Consider the following 23,751-nt stretch of genomic DNA (forward strand, 5'->3'; position numbering starts at 1 on the left):
CGCCCACTGTCTCTCGTCGTCTGGATGTCTGACTAAGAGTGGGAATGTGCTCCAGGGAAGAAATTTCAGAAGAATTTGCTTACAGCCAGAAGTAAAGAAGTTGGGTAGAATTGGAAAGCGCGATTCGATTTAAAATCGAAAGGCGCTGAATTTGCAGGTTTTTTCTGCGACCAAATTGAAATGAAACACATTTTTGAGAACTCATCGAAGAACAGAATACGTGCGTAAGAGTGTTTCTATTCTACATATATTCTTATGGGGGTTATTCAGTGAAAAAGCAAATCAGCGAAATTGCTGGTTTTTTCTTATGCGGAGAGAAGAGAAACCAGCAACTTTGCTGATTTGCTTCTTCACTGAATAACGCCATTATGTACAAAGCTCTGCAACTCAAGGCAGTTAAAAAGTGTTGATAAAAGGAAGCTTCTTGATGGAATACCCAAAATTAGTACAAGAAAAAAACTTCATTAACTAAGTTTTGTACAAGTTCGTCAATATATTCCGCTTGAAATTGACTTAATTTTTAGCTGGTTCGACAAAATCAGGCATTTGATCACAACCGTTTTAAAACGCGTTTTGACGGAATATTTGTCAATTACAAAACGCGTTTGCAAATCAAAATGAAAATTTTGCGAAACAAAATCGAAGTTAGTTTCTCTGACAAAAATACACAATATCTGTTTGATGAATGTGAATTATGAACATTGTCTACAGGAATAATTGCAGCTCTCATTTCTTTTTTCCAGTGCTGTGCATCAGTTCTCCCAACTCCAATCTGTATTTTTCAGTATTTTCGTTAACCATCCCTTCGACTATTTCCTCTTTATTCCAGAAGTTTCTATGAACTTTTAATTTTTCTAATTTTCTCGGCTTCTTTTTATTTTTACGAAATGTTTCGAAAATCCTGACCCTTGAGGTACCGATCAATATCATAGATTATTGTAATTCTAAACTGTAGCCACTGCATTTATGTCTTCACCTCATCATTCTACTTAAATTAATCTGCTTTATTCACATCATTTAGAACATCTGCCACCTCCACATACCAACATATTTATTTTCCCCGAAGTGATATCTGGAATACAGCATGAAGACGTTCTAAAAAGGACAACAGTTGTAGCATAGGCTACAATGATCACAGTACCAAATGTTCAAGGAATCTAAAAATGTTAGACGTCTAGGAATACAGAGGTCTTCCTGAAAATTAAAGAGTGACAGAGAATCCAATTCTGACAGAAAACTAATTTCATTCCAAAAATTCAATTTCAAATTCAGATGAAAATAGCGATAAAGTGAGAGCTGTTAGGGAGTGATAGTAAAGATAAAGGGAGCGCATATTTTACAAAATCAGTATGGGTGGGGGCATATATACAACCATGCAATATATAATAGTAGATAAATCAGTATCCACAGCTACGCAGATGCTTGTTCTCCGGACTGCGCATCATTGCTTCATGCGATTCATTGAGAATACGTGCAACCGAATTGTTCTTGGAGTCGTTGAACTCCTCATGACCACTGATCATCGATTCGTCGTTTGCCGGTGGTGGCAGGTCCTTGAGCATTGGTGGAAGACGGGCGGTCGACACTTGGAATGGTGGCGACGACTTCTTCAGAAGACCATCAAGCTCATCGTTGAACTTTTTCATAGCAGTGATATCCTCATTCTTCTCCATCAATTCCTCATGATCCTCTTGAATTTGCATCTTCGGCAATCCGATGTACACCGACGACGTCGTCGAGATTCGAGACAATTGTGGAGAAACGGCCATCAATGGTTTGTCATCTGGAACGTCGCAGTCCACTGGCAACTCGCGACTCTTGTTGTCACACGTCTTCTGTGAGTCCTGGAAGAATTTGTTATAAAAACTGAGAAAAAATACGTTTAGATTCTTACAGTGTCTTGAGAGAAATCCGCAGAGTAAACGGAATCAGACGGCGACTCGCCCTGCGTCAACGTCGCCAACTCTCCATCAAGAGTCACTGATTCCAGACGCTCCTTGATGGAATCGGATCCAACGAGACTGCGAGTGCTGCTGCTGCTTTCGACAATGATTGGTGGTGTTTCCATGAACACTTCTGATAAAAAGGTTGTCTTATTTGTTGTAAAATTTAGGTCACTCACTATCACTTGGCTCTCGATATGGCAACGAGTCGGTGATGACAGTTTGACGATCAGATTGCGATTCGGAGCATGGTAGAGTGTCCTCGCCGCCAACCACAATTTCCGTAGGTGGTGTAGGAACTGAATAATGGTGTTATAACCCAGAGAAAGGATTAAAGAAACTTACCGTGATAAATAGCGGGAGCCGAGATATCAGCCGCGAGCGGGCTCTTCTTCTTGTCTTTCTTCGCCGCCTTTCTCTCCGATTTTGTCGATTTACGACTAGCTTTAGAAATCATACTTCCATCGGCTGTCGGTGCCACTTCATTGTTCGGAAAATACGAATGAGACTGAAAGAGGAATGCTTGCTCAAACTTCTAGAAATTAGAAACTCACTGTTAGTCCGAGGAATCGCTTGATACGGCGCAACATTTCGTTGATGAGATGCTTTCAACTCGGAACTGAAGATGAAATCTAAAAGTCGCGACGATTCGGAAAACATCATCGAAAAGTCATTGTTTCGCGGCAACATCTTCAAAAATTGTAACTTCGCGCCCACTTGCAGGTATGCACAATTTCCAAACTACCGTAGTGAATCTGCATTATGTCGTAAAATGAGGTACACTTATTATATTTTTCCTTGAAATAGCCTAAATTCACAAGAATTTCAGACAAATTTCAGACAAAATGGAAGATAAAATAGACTATGAAAGTGACGCATTGAAGACAAAGACGTTTCCAAACAAGATCGATGAGGGTGAAGAAAACAGAGTGTAATGGTGACATTCCTCTTTTTTTTAATTATAAATTGATTTTTTCCGGTCTCTCACAATTCAAAAAGAAGAAGGATCTACTCAGAAAATGTCATTCGAGTGGAAATTCGAATGGGAAGAGCCCGAAGAAAAAGTGATTGGCTTGAAAGGAACTTTGATGATTTATCTATAGAACAAAGAACGATACATTTGGACGGACCCTATGAATTCGATATTGAATCGATATTTTCGGGCACGTCGATTACAGTTCGGAAAGAGTTGGAAACGAATATGGATCAGTGTTACAGTACTGACGGGCAGTTCTGGTTCAAACACAGTTTTGAGCTTGAGCCGATTTACGAGAAGAAGGTTTTCCTGGTTGTGGAGGGAAGGAATATCGAGATTGACAAGAATGTATGACTGTTTAAAAATTCGCTCAAAATGTATTTTTTCCAGATCCTCTCGAAAAACTCAACGTATTTTGCCGATTTGTTGAACAGCGATAGAACTGAATTCCCGATTGAGAACGTTATTTGTTCTGAAATGAAGCAGATTCTCAGAATTCTTGATTCCGAACCACAGGTTCCCAATGGTGAGTTTCAAAAAACAGAAAATCTATAAACTTTTTTCTTTCAGTGTTTCGCTTTCCCGCAATTCTTCAACTTGCCGAAAACTTCAAAATCCCATCAGTCCGACTTTTTATCGAATTTTATCTAATGTTATACGATGAGATGCCGTTAAAAGAGAAAATAGAGATGGCCGACAAATTCGGCATGAACAATCTCTGGAACAATTTTGCAATGCTATAAAGTCAATTGACGAGGTCAAAGAGCTGGTTACCAATATGGAATTGTCGGAAGGCGTCAAGGCGAAACTATTCGACAAGTGTATTTCGCTTTCAAAGTGAATTGTAGCATGAATTTTATTAATAAACTCACTCTTTATTTACATATTTTTAAATAACATTATATCGCAATGGCAATGAGCATATTTTGTTGTGCACTGGCATGGCAAGAAAACCGGCGAAAACGATACCAATCGTATCGGAAATCGAGACGACGCCCATGGAAAATTCTCGAGACTCAACGGGAATTTCTCGATGAACCGCCCGGAATGTATTCACATAACTGGCTCCGCCCAGTAATCCTTCGAAGAAAATCACAAGGAATGCGAGGAAAATATGGGGAAAAATCGAATAAATGGCGGTAAATGTGAAGAAGACGGCGTTGAAAGTCTGAAACTTTGGATACAAAAACCTCGGAAAACCGGAAAAATCGGCGGAATTTTCTGAATTTTTCTTCTTTTTTATGTGAATTTTAATTTCCTGCACAAAATAGACATTAAAAATTGGAAAATTTCGAAAAAATCGGGGTTTTTTTCTTCGATTTTTCGAAAGAAGAACTTATTTTTTTTTTCGATTTTTTGCAAGATGTCTATGGGGTTATTCACCAACATGTAGAAAAATTCGGAGAAATGGAGAAAATTTCGCAAAACCGCGGAGAATGAACCAATCTTGCTGAAATTTCGGAGAGAATCGGAGAAAATTATAGAGAGGATATTCACAAAATTTGGAGTCAAAATATCCACTTTGACCATTTTGTCTGAAATTCCAGCCAAAATTTCAAAATTAATTTTGCGACCCCAAATGTTGTGTGTATGCTCTCTATAATTTTCTCCGAAATTTCAGCTAGATTGGTTTATTCTCCGCGGTTTCGCGGAATTTTCTCCATTTCTTTTTTTACATTTTGGTGAATAACCGCATTAGACCTTTTCAGGTTTTTCAGCTATTTTTGAAGATTTTTTTTTCGATTTTTCCGGTTTTTCTTGCCTGAAATTTAACGGAATGATGTTTGATTACTGTAGATTACTGTAGAGAAGCTTGTAGTTTGTAGTTTTTTGCGAAAAAAATTTATCTGCATTTTGACGTTATAACGTTATTGTGTTTGGAAAAAAACTGCAAGGAAATTAGCTTCTACTGTAATCTACCGTAATCTACAGTAATCAAACACCGTTCCATCAAATTACAAAAAAAAACGGAAAAATCGAAAAGGAATATTTGAAAATGCTGAAAAACCTAAAAAGGTCTTAAAATTTTGCAGAAAACATAGAGGAAAATCAATGTTTCATTTTGAAAATTGCGAAAAAAAATGCGAATTTTTCTCGAAAATTTTGTTTGTTTTTCTCAGATTTTGTTTCAAGGTTTTCGACCTTTTTTATTCATTTTTCCATGAGAATATCTCGAAAAAACTCTGAAAAATCTGAGAAAAAACATTGAAAATCAAGAAAAAATTCAGGTGGGCCAACTTCGTTTCTCGATGCGTTTTTCTCAATAAATTATTTTTTTTCTTTTTTCATGTGAATTAACATGATTTTCTGCACAAAATTAAGCAATAAAAATTTTACCGTACACCGCCTTCAAAGTATTTACCTGAAGAATAGCCAAAGTTGTTAGGTGTTTCGTGGGAATTGTCAGATAATTCGAAGAAGATCTGGATACAAAAACTCCGAGTTGATAAGTGACTTGAAACCAGCGATACTGGCTTTCAGAGCTCATCGAGAACCCATGCGAGCAATCGAATTCCATTAATTCAAGCTGAAAAGGGAAATAATTAATCAATTAAAGCTTGAATTCTTGTTATTTACCAGTCCTTGATTGATGTAATACTCTGCCAAATATACCGATATCAAGGGAATCATAAATCTCAGCAACGGAAGAGCCTTTTGAATTCTGGACATTGAATTCGAATTCCCGCTCACTTCCTCTCCTCTCAACATCAATTCTCCTTCCGCAGAATCTGTGTGTCTCAGAAGTGTTTCTCCTTCTTCTCCTGATATTCTTCCGGCTTCTGAAGACATCGTTGTCCTTCCTCCATCAATAATCCACGTGGATGGTTGAAAGAGTTTTGCTCTATGAATGCTTCTTGGAATTTGAAGGATTGACCAATAAGCAAAAGAGAAGAGTACGGGAAGAGTAAGCATTATGAGCATCGTGTGTTTTGGAGAAACCGCTAGAAGTTTTGAATCCGTGAGGAGAGCATAGACAGATGCTCCAATGAGACCAGCGCCACCGGTTCCAGAAGACCATGCAGCGACGACGCTTCTAAAAAAGGTTTCTTGAAAATTTTTTTGCCGATGGTCCCACTACGAAAACTACCGTAACCTAAACTATTTTTATTTTGAAGATTTTTAATCTCAATTCTCATTGATTTTCGTCGAGTTTTCTGTTATTTTTGCTTAAAAAGTCGGAAAAGAGACATTTTGATAGTAAAAAGTTGACCGAAAAATCGAGTTTTTTTCGCCATTTTTCGAAGGCAAAATTGGTTTTTTCTTCGATTTTGTGCTAAATTTTTAGACCTTCTAAGAGTTTTCAGCTATTTTCAAAGATTCTTTTTAGATTTTCCCGGTTTTTTTGTCTGAAATTCGATGGAACAGTGTTTGATTACTGTAGATTACTGTAGCTTTTGTAGTTTTTCAAAAACATTTTTTGTCTGTTGTTTGACGTAGATTTTGTTTGCAAAAAAACTAACTACGAACTACAAGATTGTCTACAGTAATCTACAGTAATCAAAACACCGTTCCGTCAAATTTCAGATTAACAATTCGGAAAAATCGATAAAGAATCTTCAGAAATAGCTGGAAAACCTAAAAAGGTCTAAAAATTTTGCAAAAAATCGACGAAAAATTCAATTTATTTTCTCCATTTTTGTGTGTTTTCAGTCAATTTTTTGTTATCAAAAATTTATCATTTTCGACTTTTTGTGGAAAATTAACAAAAAAATCGAAGAGAAGCAGTGAAAAATTCTGAAAAGCGAGAAATTAAAATCCGAAAAAATAAAAACATTTTTAGATTACGGTAGTTGCCGTTGTAGGACCTTCGGCCAAAAAAAACTCACGATGGATAATTCGAGCTCAATGCCAAATACGAAATCTCGCCGAGTCCACTTCCGAAACTTGCCAAAATGACACCTGAAATTCCATTTTTGTTTTTTTTTAAATTTTGAATAAATACCAAATAATGCAATTCCTGTAGAATCACTAATTCCAACAATCAGAAAACTAGCAGCTTGAAGGAGCACCACAGTTGTATGGCGGATTCTGAAATTATTGATTTACATTTTAATGGTTTTTCAGATTTTAAAAATTTACCCAAACGGAACCCTATGAATGAACATGGGTGCCGACATTTTTATAATGAGTGCCGGTATAATGTCGGCTAAAAGGACAGATCCAGTCGACAGAATGTGGCATTCTCGAGTTGTGACTTCTGGCTGAAAAGAGAAAAATTTCAGAAATTTCGGGAAAAATCGACGAAGAAAATTACTCGGCAGGGTTTTTCGATGTGCTTTGCGTCTTTTTCTAGAATATCCTTGGCCGCACTGAGCATCACAACATAGGCAAAGTTGTTGCAAAGACCGAGGAGCCTGAAAACATTAATTTTAGAAGTTTTCCTGGCGAAATTTACGGCAATTACTCTTTGACTACACCACTCTTTGACTACACCTACTCTTTGACTCCACATTCTCTTTGACTACAAAGTCTCTTTGACTACATTTATCTCTTTGACTACACTTGTCTCTTTGACTACAAAGTCTCTTTGACTACACTTTTTAAAATTTTAAAATTTTCTGCAGTTTTTGTGGGCGTTCTCACAGAATATAAGAAGAATTTGAGCCTAAGCCTATAATTTTAAACAAAAAACTGACAATTCCAAAAATACATCACAGTGAAAAAAGTACTGAAATTCGCGAAAATCAGCAAAATTCTCACTTTTTTTCGCTGAGATTTCCAAAATTTTATTATTTTCTGTACAAATCAAAGGCTTAGGCTGAAACGGTTACCGGAAAACTGGTGTTTTAGCCTAAGCCTACAATTTGAGACAAAATCGGAAACTCCAATAAATTCAGTCAAAGAGTACTATAAAACAAAAAAGTGTAGTCAAAGAGACTTTGTAGTCAAAGAGACAAGTGTAGTCAAAGAGATAAATGTAGTCAAAGAGATTTCGTAGTCAAAGAGAATGTGGAGTCAAAGAGTAGGTGTAGTCAAAGAGTAATTGCCGAAATTTACTGATCATGATTTTCTTGATTTGCTTTTTTCATAGGCATTGTGTTAAATGTATGTCTCTATAAAGTCGAAATATGAGAAAAAAATCTGGAACTTCAGTTTAAAGAAATTTTTACAGTTTCACTAAAAATGTATTGAGATTATTGTTGCAAAGCATGTATTGTGTATTTTTGGGTTGGTATTCAAAAAACGGAACTGTGGAAGAGAAAAGCCGGTGGTCGTGGCTGATGGTCCCACAACGAAAGCTACCGTAACCTCCACATTTTGTGTTTTTTCTTGCGATTTTTGAGAGAAAAACTCAATTTTTCTTCGATTTTTTTTGCAAGAATTTTAAACTTTTTAGAATTTTCAGCTATTTTCAACGATACTTTTTCGATTTTTCCGGTTTTTTGTCTAAAATCCGATGGAACGGTGTCTGATTAATGTAAACTACTGTAGGTTACTGTAATAAACTAGGTTCGTTTTGTAGTTTTTTTCTTGCAATTTTTGTCTTCATTTGACGTGATTTCGTTTGCAAAAGAGTAAAAACTACAAACTACAAGGCTTTCTACAGTAATCTACTTCTTACTAAGGAAACTTTTCTGTGTGTCTGTGTGTCTCGGACATTAACTTGAATAACTCGAAGGGACGTGGGACTCCTACAGTGGTATGTAGTGTGTAGTCATGGACTACCGAGCGCTTCATGCCTATGGTGTCCTGGGCCTTCTAGCTTATAGGGGACCTACACGGTTGAGAATCGAAATTTTCAAAATTATCCTAAAACCCACTAAAACTTCGTAATATTCTGCTAAACGTTTTTTGAGAATGTTCATGTGCGCCCTACGAAAAAGTAAGCTCAAATCTCCAAAATAAAATTTTTTGAAATTTTAGTTTTTTTCGTAAATCACTTCAGTTTCGGGCATGTGACCTACTGCAAACGTGTGTTATAGTGTTCTTTGTTTTACAGACCTCATTTTCAAACTTTTTCTGACCCTTTCTGATACCATATTCATGAGCATTTTTCTTGGAAGATCGTTTTTTCTCCAAAAATCAACATAATTATCTTCCAAACAGAACATTTTTTGAGTTTTAGTTTCTTGAAACCACTGAATTTCGAAATTTTATAACGTTTGAGTTTCCTGATTGCTCAATTTTCAAATTGAAAAATTTCCGAATCCTTTTTCTGCATTCCAAAAAGTCGAAATTTGAAGATTAATAATTTAAAAATGATTTGGAAAATATCTAAGACTTTGAATCTCCGGTTTTGGATTTCCTGAGTTTCCAAATTTTTGCACATTCGAAAAAATCAGAAAGTGCGTAATATGGAAAACCAGAAATTATGAAATTCAAAGAATTAAAAAAAATTCTAGAAAGTCCCAGAAAGCTCAAAAACCTTCCAGAACATTTCAGAACATTCTAGGAAGTTCCTACAATTCCAGAAAAAACCGGAAAGTTTCACGTAAATTCCAGAACATTAAGAAAATGTCTAGAAAACTTCAGAAGATACCAATTCATTATGCAAAGTTCCAGAACATTCTAGAACAATCCGGAAAATTCCAGAAGTTTCCAAAAATTTACTTAAAGGGGGCCAGACAGCAAAAAGTTTAGGAGACGAAATCGCGCCGCGCTCATGTAAGCCATCGGTCGGCAGTCGCCTTCGCGACCCCGTAGCTCAGCCGGTAGCGATGCTGTACCCTTCTGTCCGTATGGCCTTCTTCAAGTTTCAAAACACTAGAGAAAAATTTCAAAACGTTCTAGAACGTTCCAGAACATTCTAGGAAATTCCGACAATTCCAGAAAGTTCCGGAATGTTCAGGGAAGATTTCAGAACATAAAGTAAGAGTCGAGAAAACACCTGAAATTTCCAACGATTCTAATAAGCTCCAGAACATTCTAGAACAATCCGGCAAATTCCAGAAATTTCCAGAATTTTCCAGTAATTTCCAAAAAGTTCCAAAACATTCCAAAAAACTTCAAAATATTCTAGAACGTTCCAGAACATTCTAGAAAATGTCAAGAAAACTCCAAGAACGTTTTCAATAGTTACTTTTATCCACAAGAATACAGGTCTTGCAACCTCTTTCAGTGTAATCTAGAACCAAAGGATTAGATAAAATGATGTATAAAGTTTCCGAAATTCAGAAAACCCGAAGATTTGAAAAGAAAATTGTACTCTGCTATCAAGAAACATGCATTCTGTCATGAAGAAACTCGGAAACTCAAAAATCCTGAAAATCGGATGTTTAAATTCAGTTATCGCGTTTTTACTTGTTACATCGTTTTTTTTAGTCAGGGTGAGATTCTATCAGATATGGGCATCAAATAGATGTGGCTTTCTTTTAGGAAAATTTAAAATTTAAAATTTTAAATACTTCGGAGTCACTCAAAAAGTTTCAGAAATTATTAATTCAAGTTTATGATACAATACACGGCAGCCAGGAGGTTGAGCCCCCGGCAGGGGCTCAAACCGACTGGTCTATAGTAATCTACAGTGATAAAACACCGTTCCATCAAATATCAGACAAGGAAACCCGGAAAATCGGAAAAGAACCTTTGAAAATAGCTGAAAACCCTGAAAAGGTCCAACAATTTCCCAAACAATCGAAGAAAAAATCAATTTTTCTGGATTTATTTTCTCGATTTTCGTGCATTTTTAGTCAGTTTTTACTGTCGAAAGAGGGAGGAAAATCGGCGAAAAGCGTTGAAAATCGAGAAGATAAATCCGGAAAATCATTTTTAGGTTACTGTAGTTGTCGTTGTGGGACCCTCGGCCAAAATACAATTTCTAATTTCTCCTACCAAAAAGCAATCGAATTCCTTCGAGGACCCGGTGCTCCTCCACTTGCCACCTCCATGCTTCTGGAATTTTTTAGTTTAAAACGCAACAACTTTTCTAACAAGTATCGAATCGTAAAATTCGCATCATTCAATCTTATTCTAATTCTTTTTGAATTCACAAGAATTTCATTTTTGACATAGAAAAAAGAGCACACAACGGGTGATTTGGTTTGAAGGAGCATGGAGAGGGAGAAGCATATAAAAATACACGTAGAGAAGAAATTCGAATTATTCGGGTCGACTTAAATTTTGCCAGGTCTACAGATAGAAAAGTGGATTGGAATGAGTCATATATCACTATCAAAACTCTCGGTTAGTATTTACAGCAAACACACGAAAAAAAATAAAATTCAATCATTATCAAATGATCAATGATTCTTCGAGAATGTTTCTGACGTTCTCTCCATGGAATTTCTGTTTATCTGTCAATTGAGTGTTCCGCTTCCAGATAGTGTCTTCCAAGTGACGAAGGATGGCCCATACCTGACGGATTGCAGTCTGAAAATATGTTAAAATTCTGGGATTTTATCTAAATATTCCACTAACCACATCCACCATTTCATTATACGCTTCCTCTTTCTTCTCATAATACATCGATCCACTTTTCAATTGATCAGCTGGCGTCTCCGCTAGATACACGATAGTTTCACATCCCTGATCAAGACTTTTGGCGATGAACCAGATGAGAGGAGCAGCAAGAGCACGTAGGAACCAATGAGTCTCTCGACCCAGCTCTGTTCCATTCACGAATCCCGGACGAACACAGTAGACGCCAACGTTGTGTGGCTCAAGCATTCTGAAAATACAATATCAAAATCAAATTCTATTTCTCACAGTGCCGGCCATGAATGTATGAAAAACCGCATGTTTTTCAGTTGGTTTTGACCCTTTTCAAGAGTCTGGAACTCGGCTGCTAAGTGTTCGATCACTTCGAAAATTTTGGAGATTATAAAACAGACCTAGATTGAAAACTTTGCATTTACAGAACTTTTTGAAAACTGCTACTTTTTCTACTATTTGCCGATTTCCGAAAGATACCTGTTTTTCCATTTTCTCAGTACAAAAATAGGAACAAAGGAGATGTTCTTCAAAAGTCGAAAAGTAACTGTAAAACTAGTAATTGTCAAAAAGTTCTGTGAATGCAAAGTTTTCAATGTAGGTCTGTTTTATAACCTCCAAAATTTGACAGCCAAACTTCAGACTCCTGAAAAATGGTCAAAACCAACTGAAAAACACGTTTTTTTTTTTCATATATTTAGGCACTGTAGATGGGGACTCACTTCGCAAGTGCAACTGTGTAGAGGCAATTGGCGAGTTTACTGAATGCGTATGCCTGTTTTGAGGAGTATTCGTACGTCTTCTGACCGAGAAGTTTCGACACTTGGGGGATGGTTTCCGCCTGGAACAAAAAACGCGTAGTCACGAAGCAAATCATAGGTCGAAGAATACCGTATAACCTGTATTAGAAGGATCCCTCTAATTGAAAAGCCTATGTAATAGAAGGGCCCTCCGGAGGCAGGCCCCGGCACGGAAAGTTTTGTCACCAAAACATCAGTAGGTAAAATTCCAAAATAACAGTAGGTCCATACCACATAAGGGTCCCCCTTGCCAAAAAAAATTGTTTCGAAAAACTGAATTCACATAAGGGTTCCCCCTTATTTGAAAAAAAGCGAGAATTCCTAAATATCAGTAGGTCGTCAGCATGTAAGGGTCCCCCCTATAACAGTATTTATAGAAAATTTCAATTTTCAGGTAAACCGTAATGGCAGCAGAGATGACGCAGTATGGGAAGTTCCAATGTACCTCCGGAGTCCGGAGGTACATTGAAACAATAAAAGGACCGGCCCTTCTAATACAGGTTTTACAGTAAATGTGAATCTGCTTAATTTCCTGCACAAAATATGTAGACACTAAAAATTGGAAGTTTTCGAGAAAAATTCGCGGGTTTTTTCGCGAATTTTCCAGATAAAAATTGTTTTTTTCTTCGATTTATTGCAAAATTTTTTAGACCTTTTAAGGTTTTTCGACTATTTTTGAATATTATTTTCCGCTTTTACCGGTTTTTCTGTTTGAAATTTGATAGAAAAGTGTTCGTTTACTGTAGATTACTGTAGAAAACTAGCTTCCTTTTGTAGTTTTTTGTCTGCATTTTGTCGTGATTGTGTTTGCAAAAAAAAAAACTACAAACTACAAAATTTTCTACCGTAATCTACAGTAACCTTCCGTCAAGAACACCATCCCGTCAATTTTCGGACAAAAAAAATCGAAAAAGAATCTCTGAAAATAGCTGAAAAACCTAAAAAGGTCTAAAAACTCTGCAAAAAAAATCGATGAAAAAATCAATTTTGCTTTCGAAAAATCGCTAATTTTTCAGAGTTTTCAGTTTTCGAGAACCTTCCAGAAGGTTCCAGAAATAGAAGAGAACAGAGAATTTTCCGCTTTTTGAAGGGATTTTTCGGGGGTTTTTACGTACCTTTTTACCCATTTTGATGCTAAAAAATATGCGAATCTAGATGATTTTCTGCACGAAATAAAGCAATATTGAGAAAAAACTCACATTCCGATACAAACCACTGGACACCACAATGACTCGAGACTTGAAATCTGGACGATTCGTTTTTAGAAGGAGCGGCAGAAGACGTTCCACGACGACGTAGTGACCAAATACATTGGTAGCGAAATGCATTTCTATTCCATCGACCGAGAGCTGGAATTTCAGAAATTTCAAGATCTATTTTCAAAAAAATATTCATACCTCAAAAGGTACACCCATGATTCCAGCGTTATTAATAATGACATGAATGTATTTGAACATTTTGCTGACCTCATCTGTGAATTCGCAAATCGAATTGTAATTCGTTACGTCGAGTGTGAACAGATGAATTCGTTCAGATTCTTTCGCCACGTCTTCTTCTTTAACTCCAACGAGGAGACTTTCGACGGCTCGACGGCCACGAACCTCATCTCTGCACGTCAGAATCACTGTTGCTCCCTTTTTGAATAGAATTTTGGCAGTGTGGAGGCCGATTCCACATGTGGATCCTGTCACTAGAACGTTCAACCCCTCCATCTGAAGAATACCTTGATAGTTTTGGAGTTTTAGAACTCCGGTGTGGGCGGAGCTTAGGTACGGTAGCAAAATCCTCTCCGTAGTTATGTTCTGACCTATTTTTCGATAAATGTTTCTTCATTTTTTTCCAAAAAACATTATTTTTCTTGAATTTCAAAGATTTTGAACTTTTTTTCGCAAAAAAATGGCATGGAAATTTAAGAAAAAAATTCCTGAAAAACGGGAAAAATAGGATAGAAAATAGTTATGAAAAATAGTTTTCTGGCTTATTTTTCTCGATTTTTTGATAATTTTCATTGTTTTCTATTAGAATTTTATGCGATTTTTGAAATTTTTGTGAAAAAAAGTTCAAAATCCATTTTTTCGAAAAACTAAAATTCAAAATTTTTCAATAGAAATGTATAAAAAGCATAGAAAAAATCAAAAAATAGACCTGAAAATAATTTAGAAAAATATATGCTAGTTTAATGATTTCGCTACCGCACCTAGCTCCACCCACACTCGAATTTTTCGGGTAAAATATTATTTATAAAATAGAAAAGTTTATGGAAAAGATCCGAAACAACAAAGGGTGAACAGCCGCATCTTTAAAAAATCACGAATCAGATTTCAAAAAAAGGATTCAAAACCTTCATTATGGCACAAAAAGAGCTTCTACTGACTAAAAACTGGGTCCACGAACACCCGTAATGCATTGCACATGAAAAAGTTCGAGAGTTAGTCCTAGTAATCTCTTCTATTCTTCTTCGGGATATCTCCATTTATTCCTCTCCCTCTCCTTTTGTTCCATTCGTTTTTCCTTGAGACTTCTGATGTGATCAGCGTCTTGGAGCGCTCGGAACCATCTGAAAATAATCAATAGGATGACAAATTTTCTAAAAAATCCCCAAACCGATATTCCTCCCGAATCTCATCAGGATTCTTTTGCGCTTTCGTTTTCCAAATCTCATCGACATCTGCTTTCAGGATTCGTCCGATTTCTGCGACCTCTGAGCTCTCGAAATTGGCATTCCGGAACTCTTTCTGTCTTAGGAAGCACTTTGCAATCTCATCTTCATCGATAAGTTTGTCCAGTTGTTTCTGATTATAGGCCAATAAATACACATATCCTCCATTATAAATAGCCACTAGAAGAAGACCAAAAGCTGTCCATTTGACAATAGACTTCATAAATGCACGTGCCGATTTGTCTCTTTCCTCTCGCGTTGATCTCGAATTATCCGGGTTTTGACTCCAATACGTCGACCAGTCACCTCTAAAAAACCATGAATAAGAAATAAAAAAGCTAAAAATAGGAACTTACTGCCGAAAATCATATTGAGGCGGAGCTGTTGTTGGGTATTGATATCGATAGCCTCCATTCGGATACCTTCCACCGCCTCCTTTCAACTGAAAATCATACAGACTCCGATCAGCAGGTCTTCTGAGCACATCATAAGCATTTTTGAGTTCCAAAAAGCGTGCCGTCGTCGATTCGTCGGCCGAGTTGTCAGGATGAACCTTTAAATAGTGTGATGTAATGTGATGAAAAATTTTATCAGCATTTGTGAATACATGCTTTTGTTAAACAAGAAATCGTCAGAAGTTTTCCAAAAAACTTCAAATTTATTTTGTTTTCACAAAGTTGCAAAAATGCAACCCATGCGGCTGTTTTTCAGCCCAAAAACAAACTGAAAAACATGAAAATGTGACTGAAAAAAAACTTGTCCGCAAGGAGTACACGAGCTTGATGCTGTAAATACGCTCTAATGCGACTGGTGTGAACTCCTCTCGGAGAACAGGAAAATAATTCTGAAAATTGAAACAGGCTGAAATCAGTCAATTTTGCGCTCTTATCAATGAAAATTTGTGGAATCAATTAGAATTCTTACTTTTTTAGATTGTGAGTAAAATGCAGTTTTGATTTCTGCCAGTGTTGCAGTACTCTCGACACCGAGAACTTCATAATGTGTCTTTTGGCGAACTTTCTTTGTGAAAAATCTGAAAAACACTGCTTCTAGCTCTCAAAAATGCTTTAGAAAGTGTAAAAACCTCGCCTGGACAACCCAAAAACCACTGCGATTACATTCTCGAAGCATCTGTTGTCTTAAAATTCTAACTTTGTAATTTCTATTCTATCTAGATGTCAATTTTATTCATATATTCCTTATTGCTGGTAGTACAAATCGCTTCGAATTGGCTCTCAATGTCACGAATTGTATATTTATCAGTAAACATAATTAGGAGCCGTTTGATAAGAGAGAATAAACGAATGTGCATAACTGTAATAAGTCAGATGATAGGGGTGGGGGGCGGAGCATATTTAATTGAATAATTAAAATAAAATGATCGATAATTGACATATTTCTTTCGGTAGTCGAAAAGTGAAAAGCGTAGAAATTTTGGAAGAAAATTTAGGTGATTTTTGGAGAGGAGAAAAATGGAAATGGTCATAAATTAAAACGGAAAAGAGCTGGGTTGGGGCGTTGGATATGACAGATACAAGAGTTTTAAAAGGAAAAAACGAATGAATGGGAAAAAAACCGAGATATTCTTGGGAAGAACAAAAAATTGTTTCGGATAATAATAGTCAAAAAAGGCACTGAAGTGAATTGATAAACCAAAAAAGAGGAGAGAATTTATGTCCTATAAAAAGTGAGCCATTGAATAGAGCGAGAGTGGATTACATATTTTCGTATTGGTCAATTCGTCGCTTCGTGTTTCCACCGCGTATTTGACGGAGAGTCTTGTACTTGTCGCGTCCGGCTTTCTTGTTCTAAAAAAATGAAAATAGTAGGCCAGTAAGACAAGAGAAATCGTTACCTCCATATGAAGAACATCATAATCAGTGACGGCATTCTGATCCTTGACACTGTCCAATTCACGAGTCAGCATATCCAATTTGTTTTTGATTTGAATGTTCTTCTCAGCAGCGGTGACACGCTCCAACTCATGTTGTGGCACGTTCTGGTCGGCGTCGTTGGTGAGTTCAGTTGCTCCATTATCCTCATCATCAGTGGCAGTCTCATCGTGAGCGTGTCCATTGGAAACGTGGTGAGAGTAGTGGTTTTGAGTGTGTTGTTGAGTGTGGATCTGAAACAAAATCTTGAAATCTTACTTTTCAAAAATCTCAGGTACCTGTGTCTGAAGCTGTCTCGTAACTGTCGTCTGTCTCTCGACTTCCTCTCTCATCGTGTAGACCTCACGTTCACGAGCATCAACTTGGTCTCTCAAACGACGTCTCTCATCGTCACTCATCGCCTTCTCCGATTGCAATTGAGCAGTGAGCTCACGAAGTTCGTACTCCTTCTGTTCGAGAGCCTGCTTGGCCAACTGAAGTTGTTTAAGTTGAGCCTCCAACGAGTGAATCGTGTTGTGGGCTTCAGCCAACTCATGGCGAGCTCTTTCCATGTCTTCTTGCATTTGTTGCATACGCTTCTCGGCCTCGCGTTGGCGAGTTTCAGCCTCTTCGCGAGCCGACATTTCCTATAATTTTGATGGTTTTTAGCTTGTCATTTGTTTGAAAACTCACTCTCGTAAGCTTCTCTTGCTCGGCAATCTTAAGAGCACGCTCTTCTCTGGCTTGCTGCTTCATCTGTTGCACTTCGATGGTGTCTGGCTTTCTTCTACGCATGTATAGCTCGTGGTTGCCCATGCACAACGCCAGAATACGCTTGTTGATGCGGAGACGTGGAGCGTAAAAGACGAAGTCCTGAAATTTGATTATTCACTTTCGTCGTTACCGTAACAACTGTATCAGAAGGGCCCTTCTATTACAGGTTTCAAGGTACTCTAGTAGAGCACAAAGTCAAAATTTCGGTTTTTTCTTGTTCCATCTATTTCCTCCTTATCAGACACAGTTGGTGCCACAAATTTCCGCCGAAAAAAGGCATGCCACGATTTCCCATCATGTTCTAATCACTTACATGAGCCTTCTTATCAATTGGCTTGATGACAAACTTCTTGTCGTTGAACGAAATGTTTCGAATCTCAGACCATGGGAATCCGACTTTCGGGGAGAGACGATCCGCCTTATCGTAGATGTTGAGTCCGAGAGCGTCGACTCCGAGATATAGATCGGTTCCCTTCTTGTTGCGGATTTCAAAGTACTGGAAAACGGGATCTTATAATAGGAATTAGATAAATCTGATACTTACGTTAACTCCATACATCTCCAGATCCTGAGCGATCTTCAAATACTCCAGCATGGCTTGTTCACGAGTCGTGGCCCGATGGTCTGCCCACCATGTCATTATACGGCGTTCCCATTCTTCGCTGTTCAGCTTGAACTGTCCCAGAACGCGTTGTGGAAGCAGGCTGAAATATTCTCATTGCCTAGAAGCTTGAATTTAGTCAAAACCCTTACCGATCAGCTGTCAAACATCCAGCAACGTGTGTCTCCGGAACGTAGTCTCCATATTTGGCCTGCATCGCATACGAGGCAAGGAGAACGGAGGTTTCTGGTGGACAGTAGATCTCGTCGGAGAGGATTCCATCTTTCACTTGCAGGTAGAACAGCCGCTGAAAAATAGAAATGCATAAATCGTTTTCTATTTCCTCAGATTCTATTGTTTTCATTCTGAGTCATAACACTTCTCCGTTAGTCATATTCTGTCCCGTCTACCACCGGTTTTGTGAGTTTAGAATGGCGGTGAGAGATAGTTTTTTGCGTTTTTCGTTTTATAGTTCCGCCGGTTGAGTCATCATGAGAGAGGCCATAAGGAGGAATATTTAATTTCTAGAAATACGGCAAAAAATGTAATAGAAGGGCCCCTAATTTAGAGCTCAATTATCTCAATTTCTATGCAAGATATAAAAAATGTGTCAACTGACAAAACCCTTCTGATAATATGTTAAACAACTTATCAGTTGACAACTTTTTTATATATTTGACAGGAGCCGAGAAAAATTGGCTCAAAGTTGAAGATTCGAGTGCCTTTCTAATACAGGTTACAAGGAATGCCTATTGTCTATAAAAATTGAAAAATTCCACTTGAAATCGATCTTCTGATACCAGAAAAGACCTCCCAGATCACCACCTATTTTTCTTGCTCAGTCACACAAATGTGCTCATCTTCCTCAGTTCTAAAGTAGTTTTCCCCTTGTTTGCAAACCATTAAACCATCCGTTTTTTTTCTTCCTAAAAGAAGGAAGGGAGGTAATCGGAAACCACTCATGTTTACACCTGGTCGCAATTCGGGAGAAAACTAGATGTGAACATTTGTTTTCTTCAAGACTGATATCAGTGATAAGGTAAGGGGGAATACTCCAAAATGGACCTTTTTTTCACGATCTAGATTTTTCCCGATTCTCTTTTCTATTTCAGTTTCCATGTAAGCCTATACCGAACTGCCAACGCCGGCGTAGCGTACATGGCACACTTATCAGTGACAAATCACATTCATGAGAAATATGATTGAACATTGAGAGGGTGCCAGACATCTAGAGTTTTAAAACACAACTAAAAACCGAAAATTGACCACTTTCCCATAAAATTTTTTGACATATTCGAACGTTGTTAAGGAATTTCAACTTCAAAGGAAAATATCAAATGACTCAAGTTTTTGGAATTTCAACTATTTTCAAAACATAACAAACCATAGTAACGTCCTGAATAATCTCCTCGGCTACGTCTTCTGGATAGAATTTGGCGCGGAATTTGAAAACAAGGGTAGGATCCTTCTTCACATCCTGCGACATGACCTTCTTGTTCAGTTTAAGCCATGTTGGAAATCCCTTGTTGTCAGTGTACTGGAGCCCAAAGTACCAGATCTCACGGAGCCCGATCGTCTTGACAACCTGATCAAAAAGTTGCTTTCCGGTGGTGCTCGACTGGATGGCGAACTCGAGCTCCGAGTCCATCGAAGTGACACGCACATTGATCTGGAAAGTATCGTTTTGAAAGAAATTCAGTTAAAATTTTAGGAATTTCTGAAAAAAAAAATTACATCGCCTGCCGCAACCATCGTTTCGTGTGTATGTGCCAAGTTTGAACAGGAAACCAAGCTTAAAATACTTCTAACTTTATAGATGGACTAAAAAACTGAAAACGAAAGAGAAAGAACTTCAAATCTTAAAACAAGTGATAAGAAGAGGTGAGCACAGAGAGGAGAGAAGAGGGAAAGTTGTATGAGTTGTCACACACTGTACATACACACACAAACGGAAAGAAGAATAGGCGAGAAAAACGGACAAAACTATAGAGGCCGCCCGTTTTCCTTCTACCTAACTCCGCCCCTCCAGTTGGTTTGCACACACGGTTCAGTTCTACGTTTTTTTTTCAGTGTGAGAGAGAGGAGCGAGAAGATGATAAAGACTAAATTATCATCAATTTTATTTATGTTTACAGTGCAAAAAAAGACTGTTCATGACCTCTGTACTCTAGTAGAATCTGTGATTTTGGGACCCAGGTTTGATAGGTATGCGTCACTTCAACACCCCCACAATTCGAAACCGTGGTAAAACAAAAAAATGGTGGAATTTCAGACTACAAAAACAATCTTAGGGTTTTCGAATATGCTTTTTCTGATAGAACACATTATGAAAATCGAAAAATTCAAGGATTTGTCTTCTTCTGAGAACGTCAAATTCTGAATTTTTCCGATTTTCAGTATGTGTTCTATCAGAAAAAGCGTATTTGAAAACCCTAAAATTGTTTTTGTTGTCTGAAATTTATCCATTCGCATGTTTCACTAGGTTTTCGAACTGACAGGTTTCGAAATTACTGGTTTCGAAGTGTCGCGGTTTCAAAGTGACGCAGAGCCGATTCGATTTGTGAGAAAAGCTACAGTAATATTTATGAGACCCACTAGAAAGATGGTCTAAGAATTTGAGCATCAATCTAGTTGTTACCCTAAGACCTCTATCTATTACGGGGGCCCTTCAATTAGAGGGGTCCTTCTATGTTTCCCGATAATTTTCATCGAAAAATTCGGCGAATTTTCACTATAAATTCATGAAAATCTCTCAATTTTACCAAAATTGAGCTAGATTTTTTTGCACAAAAAGGAAGGTTTCATCAAATATCTGGAATATTTCCCTACGGAAAAGTTTCGTTTCAAACAACACAGTTTGAAGTGGGGCTCTTTTATTACAGAGGGCCCTTCTATTAGAGGGTCCCTTCTATTGGAAGGGCACTTCTTATACAGGTTTTACGTAGACATAGGGATTTTTGAATATGCATTTTCCGATAGAACACATTCTGAAATTCAAAATTCCGAATTTTCGGAATTTCAGAATGAGTTCTGTCAGAAGAAGCACATTTGAATGAAACCCCTAAAATTGTTTTTGTAGTCTGAAACCTATTCATTCGCCTGTACTATCACGGTGGCGAAATGTCTGGCAATCGGCGATGTAATTTTTTTTTTCGAAATTCGTTAAAATTGTTTCTAACATGATCTACTTACCGCTTTTTTCGACATGATTCCTTTTTGGTGTTGTCCGGAGGCGTGAAGATGTTGGGGGTGGGGCGGGAGTTAAAAAAACTTAATCGCCGAAAATCGTCTTCACTTTTTGTCTGTAAATTGTGTGAAATGAGCGGAAAAAAGCGATTTCGAAATTCAGAAATTCATGAAAGAAAAGATATTCGGAGGCAACAGAAGAAGAAGACAAATGGGTTCGCTTTTATAAATTTTAAATGGACAATTGATGTGTATCAACACGATTTCTGTTTCAAAGAAGCAGAATATGGTTTTTTTTCTAGAGCAAACACTTAAAATTCAATTCAAAAAAGTACATTTTTAAAGTTAAAAAGCATGAGTCATCTTCCAATTTCAAACAAGTTCGGACCTGTGTTTTTGGCGCGTTCTTCGTTTGGCCAGGTATCCGGAAATGCGTCAACAGGGCCTTTGGCGTGATTTTCGACGCCGGCCTGGAATTTGTTAATTTCGACCTGGATTTCGGATACACGTTTTAAATAAACATTTTTCAAAAAAAAATGGTGAAACTGTCAAAAATAAAGGTGCTAAGCGACCAAAAAGTTACAATACCCAATTTCCAGTCAACTATAAAACTATTCAAACTGCTGCGTGAATAGTGTTAAAAACGCGATGAGATAGTGTTGAGCCTCAGGAGGTGTCATATTTTCTGCATATGAATATATAAAATATGAATACAGTACTATGCAAATAAGTTTGAATTGTGTACTAGGCACAGACACACATACACTTCCACTAGCCCAACGACACTCAACAAAGTATTATGAAAAGAGTAGTAGTAGTGATAACTAGGTGGAAGGAAAATAATAACAAAAAATTTACTAGAATGATCAAAGAAAAACCTAAACGAAAAACATATAAAACTTCTAAATACAAAAAAAAGTTTGTGAACCCAAATAGTACTATTCAGGTTTTGTATTAGAAAAAGGCGTAGTGGAAATAAGAAGAACATGGAGAAGAATATCGATAGAAAATCGAACGTTGTAATAAATGTTTGGAAATGTTTGTTGTTTGACTAGGTGACTTGTTTGAGTGGGTGGGAGGAACACATTGAAACTTAATAGTCTGAAATTTTAGAGAAAATCGGAATTTTTAACTCTGAAGGAATACAAAAAATTCAAAAAATTGAGTTTCCATTTAGTGTGAATTTTAATGTGACAGTGTTTGCAGAATTTCCACTATACTGTAAGACTAATTAGTCGCTTAATACGCGAAGAAGTTCAAAACCTAGTGAAAAGAAGCGCTGAAAACACAGAAGCTTTCGAATCTAAGGTTTTATAGGGAAGGAAAGGAAGGTGGATAGATTGAAGAAAACATGATATGATTCATATATTATGCACATGTTTGAGTATACATTGTGGAGGTGGAAAGGGGAGTTTTGGTTCTTTTTTTTAAGGCTTGGAAATATTAAAAAATGTTATGAGAGCATGAGTGAGAGGTGACAATTGGGTAGGAATGTGTTAGAAAATAGTGGAATACACTGGACAAGATGAATCAACGAATTTAAATTGAACAAAAGTTAAACAATGCTTTGAAACAGAACAAATTTCCAGAAACTTAAAAATTAAAGGCGGTGTGCAATGAATTTTTCATAGCCTAATTTTTTACAAAAATTTATGTAGATTAACATAAAAATAGTGAAAAAATTCAAAAAAAAAATCCTGAAATACAAAAAAACCGCATCGAAAAAGCGAAGTGGGATCTTGTGACTTAACGGTCGAGTGTGAGTTTTCTGGTCCCTTTGCTGCGAAGAAGCTCGCGAATTCGAATTGTTATTCATTTTCATCGTTTCTCGGGTTTTTCAGGGGTTTCAAGATTTCTAAAAACCTGAAAAAACCTGAAAAAAAAAATTTTTTTTTAAATAAAAAATTTGAGTTAATTTGAGGGACAATAATACTCATACTCACATGCTAGGCCATCATATCAGACTTCGCTTTTTCGATGTGGATTTTTTGCATTTTTTCTTTGCATTTTTTATTAATTTTATGTGAATCTACATACATTTTTGTACAAAATCAAGCAATAAAAAATTCCCCACATACCACAAATTTAAGAATATGCAAATATTGGTACACACTAGAAAGTACAGATCAATTTATTTAAATTGAGCGAAGATTACAAAATGCTTTGGAAGAGAAAAAAAATTCTAAAACTTGAGAATTGCAATTTTTGAATTCTCTGAGCAAATGTCAAAAGTAATAAGAATCTCACTGATCTCGTATGATTTGAACCTACGAAAATCAGGTGTCCTCTATCTCCCCGTTTCTCAATGACCCCACGAGAAATTGAAAACACTGTATGATATGGAGAGGATTAGAGAAGAACACAGAAATCGGTGTTTTTTTATTTAGTGTGTTGTCTCACACCGAGGGAGCGGGGCGTCTCCGGTAGAAAAGATGAATAAGAAGAAGAAGAAGAAGAAGAAGAAGAAGAAGAAGAAGAAGAAGAAGAAGAAGAAGAAGAAGAAGAAGAAGAAGAAGAAGAAGAAGAAGAAGAAGAAGAAGAAGAAGAAGAAGAAGAAGGGGGATCCTCTAG

General features: G+C 37.0%; 7 protein-coding genes across 7 annotated transcripts in view; 2 read left to right on the forward strand and 5 right to left on the reverse strand.

Moving 5' to 3' along the window:
• CBG25382 overlaps positions 1-797 on the forward strand; it is a gene marked incomplete at both ends in the record, with an annotated part of 1,143 nt that extends 346 nt beyond the window's left edge. The window contains one exon of the mRNA XM_045241204.1: positions 757-797. Coding sequence (XP_045099337.1) covers positions 757-797 — 41 coding nt within the window. The remainder of the gene's footprint in view (positions 1-756) is intronic.
• Positions 798-1,397: 600 nt separating this feature from the next.
• Positions 1,398-2,533, reverse strand: CBG12862 (the record flags this gene model as incomplete). The annotated part of the gene is made up of 5 exons (XM_002640271.1): positions 1,398-1,844; positions 1,895-2,076; positions 2,123-2,242; positions 2,289-2,451; positions 2,498-2,533. 5 exons carry the CDS (start codon positions 2,531-2,533, stop codon positions 1,398-1,400), a joined length of 948 nt encoding a protein of 315 aa, XP_002640317.1.
• A 611-nt stretch (positions 2,534-3,144) lies between these two features.
• CBG25383 lies at positions 3,145-3,662 on the forward strand (the record flags this gene model as incomplete). Its single annotated transcript, XM_045241205.1, has 3 exons — positions 3,145-3,267; positions 3,310-3,445; positions 3,490-3,662. The coding sequence occupies 3 exons, from the start codon at positions 3,145-3,147 to the stop codon at positions 3,660-3,662; spliced, it is 432 nt and encodes a 143-aa protein (XP_045099338.1).
• A 146-nt stretch (positions 3,663-3,808) lies between these two features.
• Cbr-cln-3.2 lies at positions 3,809-10,748 on the reverse strand (the record flags this gene model as incomplete). Its single annotated transcript, XM_002640272.2, has 8 exons — positions 3,809-4,087; positions 5,282-5,446; positions 5,497-5,953; positions 6,747-6,819; positions 6,863-6,948; positions 7,000-7,121; positions 7,175-7,274; positions 10,693-10,748. 8 exons carry the CDS (start codon positions 10,746-10,748, stop codon positions 3,809-3,811), a joined length of 1,338 nt encoding a protein of 445 aa, XP_002640318.2.
• Positions 10,749-11,091: 343 nt separating this feature from the next.
• Positions 11,092-13,801, reverse strand: Cbr-dhs-1 (the record flags this gene model as incomplete). Its single annotated transcript, XM_002640273.1, has 5 exons — positions 11,092-11,229; positions 11,278-11,527; positions 12,012-12,130; positions 13,289-13,438; positions 13,487-13,801. The coding sequence occupies 5 exons, from the start codon at positions 13,799-13,801 to the stop codon at positions 11,092-11,094; spliced, it is 972 nt and encodes a 323-aa protein (XP_002640319.1).
• A 736-nt stretch (positions 13,802-14,537) lies between these two features.
• Cbr-dnj-4 lies at positions 14,538-15,879 on the reverse strand (the record flags this gene model as incomplete). The annotated part of the gene is made up of 5 exons (XM_002640274.2): positions 14,538-14,646; positions 14,694-15,056; positions 15,105-15,301; positions 15,673-15,781; positions 15,833-15,879. The coding sequence occupies 5 exons, from the start codon at positions 15,877-15,879 to the stop codon at positions 14,538-14,540; spliced, it is 825 nt and encodes a 274-aa protein (XP_002640320.2).
• Positions 15,880-16,463: 584 nt separating this feature from the next.
• On the reverse strand, positions 16,464-19,746 carry Cbr-erm-1 (the record flags this gene model as incomplete). Its single annotated transcript, XM_045241206.1, has 9 exons — positions 16,464-16,556; positions 16,604-16,873; positions 16,919-17,266; positions 17,313-17,492; positions 17,707-17,889; positions 17,938-18,097; positions 18,147-18,301; positions 19,379-19,663; positions 19,729-19,746. 9 exons carry the CDS (start codon positions 19,744-19,746, stop codon positions 16,464-16,466), a joined length of 1,692 nt encoding a protein of 563 aa, XP_045094988.1.
• Between the last annotated feature and the right edge of the window lie 4,005 nt (positions 19,747-23,751).

The sequence above is a fragment of the Caenorhabditis briggsae genome, assembly GCF_000004555.2.
Source record: "Caenorhabditis briggsae complete genome, chrI, whole genome shotgun sequence".
NCBI classification, from domain to species: domain Eukaryota; kingdom Metazoa; phylum Nematoda; class Chromadorea; order Rhabditida; family Rhabditidae; genus Caenorhabditis; species Caenorhabditis briggsae.